A 20250-nucleotide genomic window follows, 5' to 3' on the forward strand; every position below is an offset into this window, starting at 1 on the left:
AGTGCACCTTTAGGTCCTCGAGATTCTCAGTGGTGACACTTGGTGGTGATAGCATGTCACTTAACTGGATGTGAAACTTCAAACTTTTTTTCAGGGACATTGAGAGTTCACCTGCACTTTTTATCATTTGTAGTTTCTAACAAGAGTTTCTCTTTCACTTTAATATATTAAAAATGCAGAACAAGTTTAAATATTACGTACCCATTAGGGATTGTCAGATTGAACACGGCAGTAAATGACTAGTTCATTTGAATATAGATTTTTAAATATAGAGATTTTAACAGTTAGAGTTAGGCTACTCGGCGATAGTTATCCTTGTGGCTTCACCATCATGCGCAGTTTCCTTCAGTAGAGTTACACCTACAGTCTATTGCGGGCCGCTGTTTCTCTTCCCCCGAGGCGTGGGAGAAGCCAGTCAACGAACGTAAAGAAGGAAACGCCTTTTTTGTTGTTGTTAATAGGCCCCAATTAACGGTAAATAACTCCAAACACGGCTCGACAACAGCAGCCGGCTTTGTATCTGTATTTGAATGGGAGGCAGTTCCCTGACGCTAATGCGTAAACACACCTTATCACAACACCATTACGCACGGCTTGCCATGCTCAATCTTTAAATGCTCTGCTGAGGAACGCGCGTGTTTTTGTTTTGTTTTTTTTATCCTCGAGATCCGTCGAGGTTAAATGTTAGTTGGAAGGAAGAATGTTAAACAGACTTTTAGACCAACTCGCCAACCCATAGGAGAAAGAGAGAAAGAGAAAGAGAAAGAGAGAGAGAAAGAGGCTCATACTGGAGGTTTCTGCGGGGAGGAGACGGGAGCCAGACAGGCGACAGTCAGCGCTGTGCTGTCTTGGCCTCGGGGCTGAGGCAATGGGGGCGAGCCAATGAGAAGGGAGACTTCCACTCCCTTCTGTCCTGCCCGGCTCGGCTCAGCTCGGCGCGCCCTGTAATTACCAGCTCGAGTTGGGTTGGGCGCCGCCACGGTGGACAGCCCGGGCTGCTGCGTCAAGGGACTTTGGGAACACCAACCAGCTCCTCCAGACTGCGAGCACTTGACTTCCCCCAGACCAACTCCACGTTACACGGTTTGAGAGCAGCAACCCCAAGCCTGAGAAAAACAAATCAAATAGCCTAGCAGTAACATGAACGGGCAATCATCCTCACCTGTCTTCGAGGAGAAGAAGCCGCTCAGCAAGGATTCCCCGACCCTGCCGGAGTCCTCGTCCACGGACATGGGCTTCTACAGCGGCCAGAGCGCGCCCCACGTCTCGCAGGATTTCTACCCGGCGCAGCAGCAGACGTACGCGGCGCAGCACCTGAACCCGTACGCATACCACCACCACCACTACAACTTGAACGGGATGGGTCCAGGCGGCAGCGCATACCCCAAGCCAGAATACCAGGTTTACCCTCATGCGGCGTACAGAGAGCACGGAGCCTTCAGCAGAGAGGCACAGGCAACGCTGCAAGACGGTGAGTCGATCTAATAAAGTTTGGCTTTTTTACTCCCATGCACTGGACATGACAGATCCGACTGATCTCTGGTGTCAAGATATTAATTTCGGATCAGTTTAATGGAGGCAAAGGATATAAGGAAGCAAATAGGCTCTCCAAACCACATTGCACTGATATTTTCTCCTTTTACGCACAGTTGTATGGAACATCTTCTCCATCTTCGACCAACATCGTGAAAAGCCACATAGACCAGCTGGAAACGATGTACAGCAAGTGCTCACGTCTATGGCCATATGACCCCAAACATTACGCACGGAGTTTTACGCACGGTTATTTAGTTCAGGTTCAGTGATGGAGGAAGTATTCAGACCCTTTACTTAAGTAAAACAAAAACAAATAAAAAATTAAATCAAGTTTTCAAAATAAAAGTACTCAATGCAGATGCGACTTTTCTACTGTTATATATTAAAAACGACTTGTCAAATTAGTCACTATCCAATTCCATTTTGTGAATCAAGTTATCATTATTGGACTGTTTCATCTGTGCTTGTAGGCCTCCATATGTGTCTGGGTAGGCCTACTATATACATTATTTAAAACACTCTTCTTATGCTTCATGCGCAAACATCTTTATTAGGAAAGTAACAAGTAACCAAGCTGTCAGATACATAGTGGAGTAAGTAGTACAATATTTCCCACTGAATTGTACTGGAGTATAGAAGTAAAAAGTAGCATGATAAGAAAATATTCAAGTTAAGTACAAGGGCCTAAAACTAGTATGTACAGTGCTTTGTTACATTGATGCATTTGGCTGATTGTCCCTTGATGTTGAACTTTATAATCTCCATCATTTGCAGTCAGACCGAGCTACAGTAGGGGAGACAAGGGTTGACTGAGACTCCCACTCCTATTCTTCCCTTGTAGATAAACCCTGTACCCACATATATCCCTAAACATTTTTATATGTCACAGATATATATATATCAATATTTTTTGTTGAACATCATTCTTTTTACCAAATGTAGTACCAAATTAGATCAAAGGTTATCATTTGAATAAGTTGTATTTGCAGCTGCAGAAGTAGTGTGTGTGTGTGTGTGTGTTTAAATATATTTATCAAATGTAGAGGTCTGTCAGTATATCATTCATTCTCATTGGAGACGCGTCCGGAGTCTGCAGATAACACACATTGCAGCTGATTGCGATTTGTATAAATTCAAATGGGATTGGAGCAGTAGGGTTCATCAGCGTGGCCGTGCTACCTCTTCACAACTTTCCATGAGAACTACTTCTGTGACGACTTCTGAGTTTTAGAAAAGAGACCGAGGTTCATAGGAGATATAGGGGCAGTCTTGGGAATATAAATGTAATTTTAAGTACTTCAATCACATGTAAATAGGACCTACCATCAACCAACAGCAAACTGTAGTTAAACTTCTAGTTTTAATTACATGGAGCTCCCCCCCCCCCCCCCCCAGCATGGAGAGGGGGAGGCGGTCTATGTGGGTGAAGAAAGTAAACAAGAGATCATTTCAGGACATATAAAGGGTCAACACACACGGTGAAACACCTCTTATCCGTCTTGTCCCGGAGCACCTTGGCTTTCCGTCATTTATTTTGATAGGAGAGTGGAGACGAGCCTGAAGGCCTTTTGGACGGAAGCCATGGCCTGGTTGGGTGACTTTACAACTTCACCTACTTTAGGCACAAGGAACTAATTCATTATCACAAATTGTCGTATGCGCACTTCATAGATAACCTCAAGTGTCTGTGGCAACTTAAATAAACTAATAGTACAATACAGAGTGTGTGTAACAAGGGGACATGTGGTTAAGAAGTGAGGCCATGAGGTCAATGTGCACTCTATACAGCTCCTATACAGGACAGCATTTGGACCCACGAGCATTATTTAGGCCCTTTAACTTTAACTCTTAGTTGTGTTCCCAAGCATTATTCTATTGTCTCTCTCTCTCTCTGTCTCTCTCTGACTCTCTCTCTCTCTCTCTCTCTCTCGAGCTTGGATGGTGCCTAGTGTGCAAACTGGACAATGAAGAGCAAACCCGACAGACTGGTGTGCTGTTTTTTGACATTCCAGATGGGAGTTGACTCCTAGGGAAAAGGCCTCGGGGGACTTTGGCCCACAGCCACAGAACATCAGGTGTCACGACATGTCAGTCAGCCTTGGCCTTTGGATCATCACACAGGGAAGGCTCCTTATCGCGCCAGAGCCCTCCTCCTAGGCAACAACGCCCAAGTATAGAAATAAAATAAAAAACACATATAAATGATGAAATAAATTCACAGATCAATATAAAGGAAACAGCAGATATATATATATATTAAAAATTTGTTTAAAGCAATAATTGTGAGTAAATGGATCGAAAGATAAATAGGTGGAAAACATATTCAAATTAACCAAAGGAAACAGAATGTTGGAAATGCAGAGGTCATAGGTCAAAGCCACATTTATGCAACTGCACACCCTTATCATAATTTGGACTTGTTAAATAAAGTCTTCAAAGCTATAGTGCGTATAAGGAATTTGGAGTTATAAATACAACAACACTATCGGGGCATTTATTTATGAGGCATGCCTTTGGTGATAACACATGGATTTTATATGCCATACTGAGAAATACAGAGAGTGTTTTGTAGAGCAGTTAATAGACTTACTCCTTTGGTGATGGCTTGAATGTAACCGACATTCATTCCTATGATAAAGTTACACACTATTAGCATTCATTTAAAATGAACAAAGTTTGATTTTACATATTTTATTTATGAAAATAATAATGAATTATTTACAGTTTATTTAAGTAACGTTATTTCCAAACATTAAGGTATATTTAAGGCATATTAAGTAAAAATAACAAATAAATAACAAAAATATCACATTATCAACATATTCACCCTCACCACCAGTTTATTTTAAAATGTGAATAAATATATGTTCATTCATATTCAAATCTGTAAACAATTGTAGATTGGTGTAACTGTAATACATTTGTTTGCAAATACAAAATGCATAATACTACAGTATATGGTTAAATCATTTTCTTTAAAGGTGCACTTTGCAGTTTCAGAGGAGGAGGATTTGTTTTCAATTGCAGAGCCTGCAGTTAGTTTACAATACAAATCTTATCTACATGCAATTCTAAGTATTGAATAATTCTATCATCATAAATCAAAACTAAATAATTTTGATACACCTAACACCAAATGTAAGACTAGAATATGTTTGTAAACCAAACTGTGGGCCCTGCTGCTGTAAACAACAACAGTGAAACGGTAACTTTTCAGGAAGTTTTCTAACTTTAAACAGTGTTCCACGGATCCAATTTCCTGGAAAGATTGTTTATTCATGTCTGAGAATATACCAATATACCTTAAAATTTTTTACTTTCTTTAACACACAAAAAGTTACATAGTGCAGCTTTAAATATTTTCCATCTTAAAGGTAATACATAGTGTGCATGGTGATCGAACAAAGAAATGTGTTTTGAGTAACGCTGGTTGTATAACTGTGAGACAAAACAAAAATAAATGGTATACAAGAATAACAGCAGTGTGTGTGTGTGTGTGGAGCGATGTGTATGAGCTGCCTCCGGGCTACATGAAGAGCACCTATAAATCTCTGTCTCCCTCTCTCCGGCTGAGGGAGACACTCAGACCAAAATTATACGTTCAGAAGGGCTGGCGGAATTTCTTTGAAAATCTGGGGCCTGTAAGCAGTCGTGGCTATTTTTGTGCCTTTGTGTGACTTTGTGTGAAAAACTCTCACATAGGTTGTGTTACATTTTCAAAGAAGAGAAGAAAAAGGAGAAGGCCACAGTGTCGTAAAGTCTTCGCTTTAAGATTGAACAAAATACACCAAAAGACACAGGAATATCACATGCCTTTTTTTTACAGGGTTCATGCAGCTTTTTAAAAGAAACATTTCCAACACTTTCCAGATAAACGTTACACTTTCAAGAACCCCAAAGCTTTAAATACAATCATATGAAAAAGTTTGGGAACCCCTCTCAGCCGGCATTATAATTGACTCTGCTTTCACAAAAAAAAGATAAAAGTGGTATGTCTTTAATTTACCAGGAACAGCTAAGTACTGGGATATTTTCCAAACAAAGATTTTTTGAAAAGCAGTATTTGGTTGTACGAAATAAAATAAAATGTGAAAAACTGGCTGTGCAAAAATATGGGTACCCTTGTGGTTTTGTTGATTTTAATGCCTGTAACAGCATGTAAAACTGATGACTTTAAACGCAAAGTTGGTTGGATTATGTTGTTAAGCCTTGAACCTCATAGAATTGTCTGTTTAATCATGAGAAAATTTATTTTATGTGCCTAAATGAAAGTTGCACTTCTCTTTGACTCTCTGCTGAAGTGAGACAGAATGGGATCATCAAAACAGCTCCCAAAAGATCTTAAAAACAAAGATTATTCATTGTCATGGTTTAGGGGAAGGCTACAAGAAGCTTTCCCAAAGGTTTCAATTGTCAATTTCTACTGTAAGGAACGTTGTCAGGGAATGGAAGGACACAGGCACAGTTGCAGTTAAACCCAGGTCTAGCAGACCAAGAAAAGTACAAGAGCGGCATATGCGGCGGATTGTGAGAATGGTTGCAGACAACCCACAGATCACCTCCAAAGACCTGCAAGAACATCTGGCTGCAGATTTCAAACCTTCAAGACACATGGTGCTACAATTCAGTAGCCTGGAAATCCTGACCCTGATATCTTGAACGATAGAGGGTCTGGCGACGATCAATAGTAATTTCCAACTCTAGGGGCGGCTCCTACTCGTGCATTTCAAATGCCACTGCACGCAGTTGGATAGCACTACAACCAATCAGAGCGATGCACAAGTGACGTAAGCCCCGTTCGTTTAGCGAACAGCTGTTAAACTGTTCAATTAAACGTTTGCCGTTGTCGGTCGGCAAAACAGAACATTCCACTTACTTGCTAGTGAAAGCTATGAGTCCCGTCTTCCAATTCGTTAAGGGTCGAGGCCAAAGCAGTCTCAAACTCACACAACATATCCGCAGCCATCTTTGATGTTTACTATCACAGCTTCGACGTCGCATGCACGTCACTGTCGTCATCCGGTTACGTCCTCCCCAGAGCACCATATAAAGGGCTCTGGCGCGCCCATATTAGATAGAACCAATTGAAACGTTATACCAGATTTCTGGTAGTCTTGATAAGCTTCAACGGAGCGTCTCCAGACCAACACGCGCAGCAAATTTAATTTGCCAGCGCCTAGTGGCAGGTCTGGGAATGCCAGGCTAACAATTCAGTGCAATTTGCACCAAAACATCTGTATGGCCGGGTGATGAGAAGGAAGCCCTTTCTGCGCCCACGCCACAGATACAGTTGCATGGAGTATGCAAAAGCTCATTTAGACAAGCCAGCTTCATATTGGAAGAAAATGCTTTGGACTGATGAGACAAAAATTAAGTTATTTGGTCTTTATAAAAAGCAGATGTTTTGGTGCAAATTGCGCTGAATTGTTGAACGATGTACAGATACACAATCTGCAGCCAGATGTTCTTGCAGGTCTTTGGAGGTGATCTGTGGGTTGTGTGCAACCATTCTCACAATCCTCCACCTATGCCGCTCCTGTTTTTTTCTTGGTCTGCCATGCCTGGGTTTAACTGCCACTATGCCTGTGTCCTTCCATTTCCTGACAACGTTCCCTACAGTCGAAATTGACAATTGAAACCTTTGGGAAAGCTTCTTGTAGCCTTCCCCTAAACCATGACAATGAACAATCTTTGTTTTTCAGATCTTTTGGGAGCTGTTTTGATGATCCCATTCTGTTTCACTTCAGCAGAGAGTCAAAGAGAAGTGCAACTTGCATTTAGGCACATAAAATACATTTTCTCATGATTAAACAGACAATTATATGAGGTTCAAGGCTTAACAACATAATCCAACCAACTGTGTGTTTAAAGTAATCAGTTTTACATGCTGTTACAGGCATTAAAATCAACAAAACCACAAGGGTACCCATATTTTTGCACAGCCAGTTTTTCACATTTTATTTTATTTCATACAACCAAATACTGCTTTTCAAAAAATCTTTGTTTGGAAAACATCCCAGTACTTAGCTGTTCCTGGTAAATTAAAGACATACCACTTTTATCTTTTTTTTGTGAAAGCAGAGTCAATTATAATGCCGGCTGAGAGGGGTTCCCAAACTTTTTCATATGACTGTATATATTCATGTATCAGTGGAATGGAAGGGTAATTATAAAGTGTATATTGGCTATCATCATAAGGTCATACCCAAGCTATTGAAGAAAAACCTCATGGATTTACCAAAATGGTTTAATATAAAACACTAAAATCCTCTCCTGTCTATTTCTAATTTCTGGAATATTTTGGGTCACTTGATGTGTAAGCTTTTGAAGAGAAACACATGGATTTTTCATAAAAATATAAATTTAAAATAAGAGAAGTACTCAAGTCCAATATAAAGAGTCCTGTGCGGTATATTCAATGTTTATGATAAACTAGCCAGTACTTAATTGATGATCCCTAAGTCAGTCTGTTCAATATGGAGAACAATCCAGCATCTTGGGGCGACCGTGGCTCAGTTGGTTGAACGGGTTGGCCAATGATCCAAGGGTTGGCGATTCGATCCCCGCATGGCCACCTGTGTCATGGTTGTTGTGTCCTTGGGCAAGACACTTCACCCACCTTGCCTGGCGTGAATGTGTATGACTGCTGTATGTTTGAGGTGGTGCTCTGCTGTATGTTTGAGGTGGTGCTCGGAGGGGCTGTTTGCGCTTAATGGCAGCCACGCTTCCGTCAGTCTGCCCCAGGGCAGCTGTGGCTACTATCGTAGTTTACCTCCACCGGTATGACTGTGTGTGAATGAATGGAACCTGGAAGCCTGTAAGCGCTTTGGGTCCTAAGGGAATAAAGTGCTGTATAAATCCTATCCATTACTATTATTTTCCTGCAATGTGTTTCAAGCACACATTTCAAACCTTCAAGACACAAGATATAAAAATCAGGCATTTTCCCAAACTGAACGAAGCCTTGTTTGCACTGTTTTTTCTCCTGCAGTGAAAGAGGAACCGGATGAGGAGGTGCGCATGGTCAACGGGAAGCCCAAGAAGATCCGTAAGCCGCGGACCATCTACTCCAGCTACCAGTTGGCCATGCTGCAGAGGAGGTTCCAGTCAGCTCAGTACCTGGCCCTGCCGGAGAGGGCCGAGCTCGCCGCACAGCTGGGCCTCACGCAGACACAGGTCAGTTTTTTTTAAGCCTTCATTTATACAGGTAAACCCCATTGAGACCGGAGACTCTTTTGCAATGGAGGCCTTTTCCCATTCCCACGTTACCATTCATTCACACACACATTCATACATCGATAGCAGGCTAATTATCGACATTCACACGAGGCAAGGTGGGTGAAGTGTCTTGCCCAAGGACACAACAACCATGACACAGGTAGCAGGGCGGGAATCGAACCGCCAACCCTTCGATCATTGGCCGAACCGCTCTACCACCTGAGCCACAGTCGCCTGACAGTTACAATGTTCATTTATTTGCATTTCAGATTGAGTTGCAGTTGAAAGTGGAGGTACTGAGAGGCTTTGGAAACGGTTGAAAAATTAAGGGAAAAAAGGTTGAAATGCCAGGGAGATAATTTAAAGGTGCAACGAGGAACTTTTCAATATTTCTGAAACAGTCTAAATTTTCCTCTGATGATCATCAAATACATAGCCTGGTCCTTCCAGACCATCCTACTTCATTTCATTTGTACAGACAGTCTGGAATGACTCAATAGACAAACGTTAACTCACTTGAAGGTGGGTGTGTCTGTTGAAGTTTAAAACTATTGGTTCTGCCCAGTGCAACTCTGGATCTGCCAACCAATCGAATAATGTTTGGTCAAGGGGAAATGAAAATTGAGCAGAAGTAGATAGGCGGGTGATGCCAGGCTATGTAACAGTAAATGAAACCATCAGTACAAAGAATGCTATTTTTTATGTCGTTTTTCTTAATGCCTTTGTCATTGGTCCGCTCACCCAGGAACTACAGCTGGGGCAGTAAAAACACTACAGTATTTGTCCAAAAGTGGGTGCAAGAATGAACAAAAACTAAAAGTTCCTCGGAGCACCTTTAAGTGCACTGAAAATTACATTGAGTTGAAATGTCAGTTGATATGTAAGAATAAAACGGCAGTAAAAATGTCTGTTGTACAGTTTGGAACGACAGAGTTATGAGTTTTAAGGCCACAGGTTAGGTTACATAACTAAGATATAATTGGCGAGTTTGTTATTAGATTATACTTAAAAAAACATAAAAATAACACTAGGCTAAGATAACATTTACCGCAACACATATAAATAAGACAACTGAACAGGTAACAGTCCCATAAAAGATATCACAATACACAGAATAGTTGACAGTGATCCGCTGTGAGCTGATAGCATCAGCAGTTCATGCGGTTTCACTATGACTAACCTAATGATTTACTGCAACATGACTTGTCCTCGCTTCAGTGATAAGAGAACACTCTTCTGTGGTGCAGGTGGCGGCTGTAAATCATTGCTCAATATTATGCTTGGTTTCTTGCCACGAGCGTGGAGGAAACAAAGGAATGACCACAAAGCAGCATGACAATAGCTCTCATTGAATCGAAAAAATACATGGAAAGGAGCTCTACATAAGCTATGATGACATTACCTCGTCGGGACAATAACAGTTCTTAGATAGAAGATCATTCTATTCATAAGTTATATTTCAAGTACTAGTTGCCCGGTGTGTATTGTAACTTCTATTATAACAAAACACCTATTGAGAGGATGAACAATTCTTTTTTTGTGTGGCAACAACTGCTTAGTAACCTAGCTGAGGGTAAGGAATGTTATGGTCCTAGGTGGCAGGAGAACTAATGCTAAAAAAGACAAAATTTACCTTTAATGGGCAGTGTGTTTGCACACAAAGTTCCTTTTTACAAACCCAGCAGTCACGGAGCGAAATCCAAATTATTTTGAGTTATTTGGAGGATGTTTCAGACCAACCTGTTGAATTGGAGGACCGACATTAGCTCTCTTTAAGCTCTGTGTTTGGTCACCACCAACCCCCTGAAATGATTTGAATCATTTATTATTAACATTTATACAAATGTACCTTTTGTGAGATGAATTTAATACTCATCTATCTATCTATTTCACTCCTCGATACCAGGTCAAAATCTGGTTCCAGAACCGTCGCTCCAAGTTCAAGAAGCTCTACAAGAACGGAGAGTTTCCCCTTGGGGACGTTCCTCTGGAGAACAGCCCCGACGCCAGCGACTCCATGGCCTGCAACTCTCCGCCATCTCCGGCTGGCTTTGTGAACAACACCTCCACCACCAGCAGTAACAACAACAGCAGCAGCAACAATAGCATCAAGAGTCCTCCAATGCTGGATCCTACCAGCAGGGGGCAGGCTCACTTTCAGCCTCCAGTCGAAGCCTCGGCGGCGGCGGCAGCCTGCATGGGAGACTACAGCCTCCAGAACTGGTACCAGCAGCATGGCACACATTTAGGTCTGCAGCCATCAGGCCCGCCGCACCACGCCACATCATCGGCGCCGTCCACCGCACAGAGTATGGGAGCCGTGTACTGACGCCACTACTGATGGGAAGAGGTTTTTTTTTGTTGTTGTTGGTTTGGCAGTGATCATCGGACACGAGTAAAGACTGTAAAAACCTGTCACATGTAGCAAGAACAGGCTCGTCTGCAATTAATGTGGATTGAAAACAAGCGCTGGCTTCGGTTAGCCCCGTTGACTTTAGCTCTCACTTTTATGAACTCATAACACAGATGTTATAATGGAGATCAGGGTGACCGAATAGGGGCTGAGACCGATGCCGACACTTTTATTTTGAAATCACTGCTAACTAATGAATAGTATTTTGTATATTTAATATTTTAAACATGACCATATTTATGGCGAAAAAGGCTTCAGTCTTTCCCTTCTATAGCTCATACTACTGAAACAAATCCTTCCAGCCAGGCTTTGCAGCACATTAAAGCCAACCACACCATCATAGGAAAACCTTAACATATGTTGGGCTTTAAATGTATACGGTATGTAGGGAACACGACTATTTGATGTAGCTGTGGTCAGACACCATGTTGAAAGGTGAGGAACACTTAATAAAGGCTGATAACCTTTCAAAATAAAACATCGTCCAAAGACACGAGACAGATTATCAATTATTTTTTTTAGATACAATTCACTAGAAACCACTCCGAGCAATGGAAAAACATGTCCTATAAAACATTTGACCAGACGTTCACAAAGTGCTGTGCCCAACAATGTTAACGTCCATGTGTTCTTTTTAATCTGAAAGGATTCCGTTCCCAGTTCTATGAAATACACCCAGAGAAGATTAAAGGTAGAACTGTGTGTGAGCTGCAGCTGTGTTGAAGGTGAGAAGCTCTTGCTGCCAAGGTAACGCTGTAATGTCAAATGTACCCACGAGAACGTATGGAGCCTTTTGTGGCTCCAGATGGAGTTGTGTGAGGCTCCATAAATGTCCTCAAGTGATGTCACTTCAGTCAGAGTCGGTTGGATGTTTGCGAGTTTGTAAACCCGGGCTTGTGGAGTGAGTTCTCCATAGCTCGCCGTGGCAGTGTGTGAGCGTCCACTAGCCCCGCTCCTCCGTTGCTGCTCCAGCTGTCCGGTGAAATACGCACTGCTTCTATTTTTGCCGGATGCCGGAGTTGCCGCATCAATTTATTTAGGACAGAACACATCGAGATAGACCACAGAGGCAGACAAAACAATAAAACATCCGGCAAATTTTCAGAATAAGACACTCAGTGTTTCACTGCAGGTAACAATCTAAAAACAGAGACACATACAAGCATGTCCACTGTTCTTTTACTCGTTCGGATGGGAACAATAACCTTCCGTGCGTGTTGTGTAAATACCACATACAGAGTCATATTATCAAGCCCAATCGCCCGTCACTTAATTACCGCGGGAACTCCTCTGTCTCGTGACTGGCCGTGCCCGCTTTGAAAACGGAGCCGGTGGGTGTTGACGTGAAATTCTAAATCTCCCAACCTGACCCAAGATAACCCTGATGACATCACCGTGACGTCATCAGGGTTCATTTTTCACGGACTTGACTAAGCTCCTCCATATCCCCACAGGAGACATTATACAACTGTTTTCACATGCTGGCTGAGTAGTACTCTCCATGGCGAGCCGACTGATTTTCACAGGTGTACTTTCTGTATAGTGGCCCTTTAATTCCTGCTCTCAAGCACTACAAGGCCCCCTAACTCTTTAAGAAAAGGAGAGCAAAAGTGGTAGCGAGTTGGTGCTAAAACAAAGCTGTATATAAATATGTTGTATATAACATGTGCTGTACTCAGGTCTTTTATTTATAAAGTGTCAACAGTAGATCAAATGTGGTACACCAATTTGTGCCTTAAGAGTAAACTAATAAAATGTCTATATTTGAATAAGCTGCCAGTGTATTATTTCCAGCGTACATACACACACGCAGGCACGCACAGACACACACACACACACACACACACACACACACACACACACACACACACACACACACACACACACACACACACACACACACACACACACACACACACACACACACACACAAGGTGTTGAAAGTGTGCTGACGGTGCTTTCCTGGTATACCTGCCAGAGTGAGTCAGACAGATAAAGGTTGCACCCATCTATATATTACACACACACACACACACACACACACACACACACACACACACACACACACACACACACACACACACACACACACACACACACACACACACAGTGCGTGTAAAGGAGGCTGTGGGAGTTGACACTGCGGCAGACACTCTGGAGTCTCTGGATACTAATAACACACCGCTGACACAGAGAAAGACGGGTGTACACTGCTTTCATGTGGCACACAGTTGGAAAGGGGAGGAGAATGTGTGTGTCTGTGCATGTGTGCTTGTTAGTGTATGTCTGTGTGTGTGTGTAACAAACAAGCCGTCTCCAGGCTCCCAACCAACCAAACCCATAGGTTGGCTAGCAAAGAAAGATGGCAAGACCAGGAAGAACACAATGTTTTATACAGTGTTTTTAGATAAAAAACCTATACACTATCTATGAAAAAAACTAGGGTATCAGTACACTATTCTGTGTACTGTTGTCTGACATGTTGTTTTGGTAATAATTTAATTAAAGGTGCACTATGTAACTTTGTGTGGGTCAGAGAAGAGAACATTGTCTAAAGTATATTCTCATAACTGAATAAACAAAAACTTTTTTCACAGGAAAATTGGATCCCTGGAAAACTGTATGAAGTTAGAAAGATTCCTGAAAAAGTTACTGTTTCACTGTTGTTGTTTACAGCAGCAGGGCCCACAGTTTGGTTTACAGACATCTTTTAATCTTATGTTTGGTTCCAGGTGACTCAAAATAATTTATTTTTTATTTTTCATGATGGCATTATTCAATACTAAGAATTACATGTAGAGACAAAATGTTTTGTAAACTATACCTGCAGGCTCTGCACATGTAAACAAATCCCCCTCCTCTGAAACTGCAAAGTGCACCTTTAAATGGTCCGGTAATTTGTGAAAATACGCTTATTTTCGATGTATGTAGAAAAATAAATGCATCCAAAAATAACAGACTATGTCAAGGATAAAGGCTCAATTTCCAGTAGTTGATATTCTGGGTGCTGGCTAGAGGGTGCTGTTGTATTCCAAAAACACACATAAAGCTTAATGTGGGGTAGTATACTGCCTGTTTATAAATACTAACATATCCACACACACACACACACTCACACATCTACATGCATCACACACATATACATCCCTACCTTTTTACACATACATGAATATACATACATCTATTAATTACACATTGTCATGGTGTGTAGCTACTGTATTGAAAATGAATGGTCAATTTCCTCCATTTATTAGTGAATTTGTCCAAACATTGATTCAGGGAGATTTTCAAGTTTTCATATGAATACCACTTCCATTGACTTGAACTCAAAGTGTTCAGATGGGTTTATTACAAATGCCAATCCTCTTCCAGGATGATCATTTGAGCTTCTTTCTCCCATTTTGATGCAATATAAAGCATGTATTTCTGTTGTTTTTATATTACTATAAAAGTAGGGTCTAACCTGAAGGTATCTAAAGAAGGCTTTTTCCCCCTGCAACATTCACCAAAACAAATGTTTGAAAGTGTTTTTGTCCTGCAACTGAAGTTTTCTTTATACAATAAGATAAGATAAGATAAGATAAGATAAGATAAGATAAGATAAGATAAGATAAGATAAGATAAGATAAGATAAGATAATACTGTATTGTCCGTTTTCACGGAAATTTAACTTGCAGTACAATGAGTAAAGGTTTATGTCTCAAAATAATACCTTGAGAGATATATCCAATTGGCTCACATCAGCTCTAGCATGGCTCTAGGCTTTCCCCCACATGTTGTTTTATTGATTCACATTTGGAATAAAAGGCTCAGCCCTTTTATATGGCTAATTAGCAAATATCTTAGAATGCTAACATGCTAAACCAAGATGCTTGACACAAAGTCATGTCCCGTGTGTGCCATGTCGTGTGTGGGCCTTTTCTCCACAAACAGCATTGCAGAATGATGCAGGTAAATTGAAAATGTAGTCCAAAGTGTAGTGAAGAAGAAGCAGGATTTACAGCAGGGCAAATAGACAACCACGTTCACCTCAACCCAGAAGTGTGTAGGGTGTGGACCCCTAAACCACATTTCCACTAGGACAACTTCCATGTTTGTTTACCTCCCTGTGCTAAGCTCTCAGCTTCCAGGTGTCAAGAGAGGAATGTATCCCGACAACCCAGGGAGAAAGGCAGAGAGCGCCAAAAGGGACTTGTACCAACCTGAGACTGGTACTACACAGGAAAAAGTGTTTTTTTTACCAAAGCCATTGCGGGTAAAGATCAGAAGAACTAGATTATATTTTGATACAAACAATACAATATTGTCAGACACACCACTAAAAAAAACATATAATTCCAAAGTCAAACACACTGCAGAACTGTTTGTGATTCTTTTCATGGTTATACGTATTCTGTGAATCTCCCAACGTGTGCATTAAAATGAATACCTGGGTAACACTTTACAATAAGGGTACATAAATTAACAGTTAGTCAATGCTAATTTAGTGCTATTGATGGTCAGTTAATGCGTAGTTAATGCCTTTTAAGCATTAAGTAAGTGTTAACGCTTAGGTATTAACGGTTAGTTAACTAATGCCTAGTTAAGCATAAACTACGCTTAACATTTAGTAAATGCTTCGTTTATGTTTATAAAGTATTTACTAACCTTTAGGTAATGCTTAGTGAATGCTTGTTAGGTCTTAATCAAGCATGAACTAACAGTTAAATAATGTACCATTATTATAAAGTGTTACCAATACCTGACTATTTATAACACCACGAAAAAGATGGACACAGTGTTTTTGAAGGTGCTGAAGGGACTGTTTTTACACTCACGGGCGGGCTGAGGAAGGTCGATACCAGGTGATGACATCATCAGCCCGAGTGGCGAGGGGACACTGGGTTTATAAGAGTGTTGTGAAAGAGATTTGGAGCTGCTTTCCTTTTTTTTCCTGCCTCAAGCAAACGACCTGCTTCACACTGCGTCTTTGACTGATGTGTTTTTTTGAAAGCTGATACTAAAGCCGACACCTTTTTGCCTTTCTTTCTTTGCCAATGGGGATACAACGAGGCGTGTGTCAATATGAATGTGTCACTCATTCACTTTATTGTCAGGATGGAAATCAAAGCATTCTAACAGATGTATACAAAGTACATATGATACAATTAATGTGATGAGCACTATCAGCCAATGATATCGCTCTAACTATAGTGCATTTTGCCAAACCCACTGTACACATGCATACTCACACATGCATACTCACACACACACACACACGCACACACACACACACACACACACACACACACACACACACACACACACACACACACACACACACACGCACACACACATACACACACACACACACACACACACCGAATGTGTTCACACCACATGGGTCAAGTTTTAACAAGCAACTATAAAGTGACCCCTACTGCTCATGACTTGATTTAATTAATCAATTTTCCCCCATGCCTCTCTCTCTCTCTCTCTCGCTCTGCTTTCTATCAACTCTTTAGGAGGCTACATGCTGTCATTTGCCCAGTAGCAAATGGTGAAGTCTATGGTTTTATAGTTGTTTTTTTTCTCGCATTTTTGTCCTCAAGCGAGCTCTTAAAGACCTACTTCACCGGTGGGAATATGAAGGTGTATTGAATTCTGAGATCCTATTTAGTATAAGTGTGCAAAACAAATTGAAATTGGTTCATTCTAGCCTGAGAAAAGGCAGACAGAGTGTTTTATGGTCTCACTGTCTAACCCTACATTTTCCTTACTGTGACATCACAGTAAGGGCTAGGATTAACAGGACAGCTGGGCCAAGGGAAGACTGATATGAGGGAAGACAGAGGGAAGAAAAACCTAATTCATTATATTATAATAGTGATTTTATAATGATAGAACGCTGGTTCCGTATGGGTGAAGTATTCCTTTAAGTTTCATTTCCTATTTGTCTTCCACATGCCCGGTGTTTATTTTTCTAAATAAACACAAACAGTAATATCTGTAGTTAAACACGGTTTGCATGTTCAGCTCTGTGCTATAACAGGCCTTCTGTGGATCTTGAAAAGTGTTAAAAAAAATATATATATATATTTTTTTATTACGTAAGTATTGGGAGGCTTTAAAAATGATCAAAGAGCTTAATTATTTTTCTCTTGCATGCTACAAAGCAAGGCAAGTGTATTTATACAGCGCAATTCAGACACAAGGCAATTCAGAATTCTTTGCATGGGCATTAGAAATACATCAAGATTAGACATAAGAAAATATTGAAATTGCTGTAGGCAGTGGAATCAGTTATCAAATATTTCTGTGTGATCGGGCGCTAACGCAAGATGTGACACGCCTAAGAACTAAAACTGGGATTGTTGTGACAGCGGACCATTCATTCATATTCTGCTGCGGGTCTAGTTTGCATTCATTTGACTTTTGATTTGTTATATTATTTATAGCATTTTCAATTATTGTTATTGACTGCTGGTAAGTACATTAACAAAGTGACTAGATTATAATTCTGCCTCTATCACCCCCTATCGGTTTGACAGGAAATTGTGTGATTGTGAACCATTTATTAATTTACAATGGAGGTCACACATACAGGACAATATGAAGATGAATGTTTGGAAGATAGGAATATTAAAACCTATTTATGGCCGGTTCTATGGACCAACAATACTGAGTCTTTGGGTAGACAGAGGACAGGCTAACGAGTTCAACTTTCCAGGTTGTTTCCATAATCTGGCGCAGATAAAAAAATAAAAAAAAAAATTATTGTTTTGATTTTTGCAAATATAACTTTTAAATAAAACGTATTTGCACATTCAAATTCTATACTTGAATTTTTTTTAAGATATTTTTTAGGCATTTTTTTATGCTTTTTATTGACAGTGCAGAGAGACAGAGTTGAAATGGGGCAGAGAGGGGAGTGACATGCAGAGAACGACCGCGGGTGGGAATCGAACCCGGGTCTGCTGCTATACTTTTAATTGGAGGGGAGAAATCATCATGAGAAAAGGTCCGAAAGTTATACTGTACATATTTTGTTTTCATGGTAAGCATAATACTATATGTCTAGAGATTATTTTAATAGAATTATTGAATGCCTTGTGTATGTTCAGGCAGTTATCTGTTTAATCCTTCCTCCTGTCTAATCAGTTCACAAATACTTTCTCACTTTCTCCTCAACTTCTCTGTAGGCAGATGTGTGTGTGTGTGTGTGTGTGTGTGTGCGTGCGTGCGTGCGCGCGTGCTTGTGAGTAAGTATTTGCATGCACAAGTGTGTGTGTGTGTGTGAGCGTGTGAGGCCCTTTGCTTTCTCTGTTTTTTTGTTGTTGTCTTCCTCTTTTGCCCTCTTTCCAGTGGGGCGGTGTTGTGTTGCCATGTTCCCACAGCCCCCGACGGGTTGCCATCAATTCATTAGGACTAAAATACAAAGTGTCTGAACTCTGTGAAGCAAAGTATTCCATAAAAAAACAACCCTCTTTGGCGTGAACTCTGCCAGAGGCAACAGGATGCAGCATGAAAGTAACAGACAAAATAAGTTACAGGGACTGGCTTTTGCGTAGTGTGTATAAAAAGACGAGAGGAAAATGTCCAAAATTAATTTCAGCAACATTGTCTTGACCCAAAATAATGTAAATATGTTTTATTTTATTTCCCGTGATTGACTGGTATCGTGGCAAAGAATGCTCAGGTTCCCCAACATGTGTTTCCCTTTAACTAGACTGCAGTCAACTGTCTCCACTCCATTTAAGAGGAAGAGGAAGAAAGTGTCTCATGCGAGGCCAACGGTGCTGAAAGTGTTACACTGTTATTACCCAAAACCTCTTCACATTCAGGTACAGACCAATAGAAACAGCCCGCACTGTACAGCGTCATTAATCCATGTATTAAAGGTGCAGTCAGCCATTCTGGAGGACGCTTGTTGTCAAAATCCCTTTTTAATAAGTGAATATTTCCACACGATTTGCTACTTTAGCCTAAGGACTCTGCACTGTAGGCTAAATCGTTTCAGTTTGCTGGAAAAAAGCGTAACAATTTCCTTAGACTTTGTGACTTGAAATGCCTCCACCAGTGCCATTGGCCACTTGCGACGGTGAGGAGTGCGGATTAGAAATAAACTGCAGTTGCCCTTTAATTAACTGCACCCTCTAGCTATTAACAATTTACATCATGATTAATTATTTTTTTAACCCTTCCTGTCCAGTGAACATCCTGTAACGGAATCAGAATTGGGTGATTTCAAATTTTCTTGATAAACTTTCGGATGAAGAGTTCCTTTATTGGTAGAGAAAATCATCCTATGTGGGCTATATACAATTGGATTACATGGGAAATTCTTTGTGACTATTATAACTCAAGAAAAGTAGACTTTTTAGAGATGCGTGGTTCTAACCTCATCTGATCTGATGCATTGCTGTTGATTTAACAGACCAGACTTTTACTGCTGATATGTTTTGAATGCAATATACTGTATTTACAATATATATATTTATATTTATATTTATTTATAAGTCATTTCACTTTAAGTTCAGGACCTGACATACCAGTTTGAATGACATAATGTTTAACCCTGACCAGAGTGTGAGCCTATGAGCTAGCAGGCCTTAACAGAGCAGCTACACAGTTCATTAATTTTTATTAGCCCTATCGCCAGCTGCACTGCTTCCATGAGTGTGTTGTTGTTGAACCTGCAGACAAACCGTGAGCTCTAAAATAAGACATGACTAAAGGGATGACTTCACACCTCTGGGTCTGGTCTGAAGTGTGAAGACCTTTCCATCCATAGTGTGTGTGACGGTGCAACAATGCCTCTCAACGCCAGGAAAAAAACACTCAGTGTCAACTTTCTTTGAATCACACACACACACACACACACACACACACACACACACACACACACACACACACACACACACACACACACATGCACACTCTCTCTCTCTCTCAAGACACACACCTGTCATATCACCATGGCCTTTTGTTCTTACGTTAAACCGCACCTGAAGGCAATTTGGTCAGTTTCCTTTTTCTTTCCTTCCAGTCCATCTGACCAGTCAAAACAGTGACCTGACCCCGTGGGTTATTCACTCATGGAA

At 40.9% G+C, this 20250-nt stretch overlaps 1 protein-coding gene across 1 annotated transcript; it reads left to right on the forward strand.

Annotated features, from left to right (window-relative positions):
* The first annotated feature begins 673 nt into the window (after window positions 1–673).
* LOC307262766 (homeobox protein Dlx3b-like) lies at window positions 674–12916 on the forward strand. The gene is made up of 3 exons (XM_080043738.1): window positions 674–1471; window positions 8528–8712; window positions 10661–12916. The coding sequence occupies exons 1-3, from the start codon at window positions 1141–1143 to the stop codon at window positions 11081–11083; spliced, it is 939 nt and encodes a 312-aa protein (XP_079899864.1). The 5' UTR covers window positions 674–1140; the 3' UTR covers window positions 11084–12916.
* The last annotated feature ends 7334 nt before the right edge of the window (window positions 12917–20250 follow it).

This window comes from Ammodytes marinus (assembly GCF_949987685.1).
Source record: "Ammodytes marinus genome assembly, chromosome: 16".
In the NCBI taxonomy this organism is placed as follows: Eukaryota; Metazoa; Chordata; class Actinopteri; order Uranoscopiformes; family Ammodytidae; genus Ammodytes; species Ammodytes marinus.

Excerpts from the sequence above, each read along its gene's own strand:
- LOC307262766 (XM_080043738.1), top strand. The coding sequence starts at position 1,141 with ATGAACGGGCAATCATCCTCACCTGTCTTCGAGGAGAAGAAGCCGCTC. Across the intron at positions 1,472-8,527 it reads ACAGGCAACGCTGCAAGACG|TGAAAGAGGAACCGGATGAG; the intron begins GTGAGTCGATCT and ends TTTCTCCTGCAG. Across the intron at positions 8,713-10,660 it reads TGGGCCTCACGCAGACACAG|GTCAAAATCTGGTTCCAGAA; the intron begins GTCAGTTTTTTT and ends CCTCGATACCAG.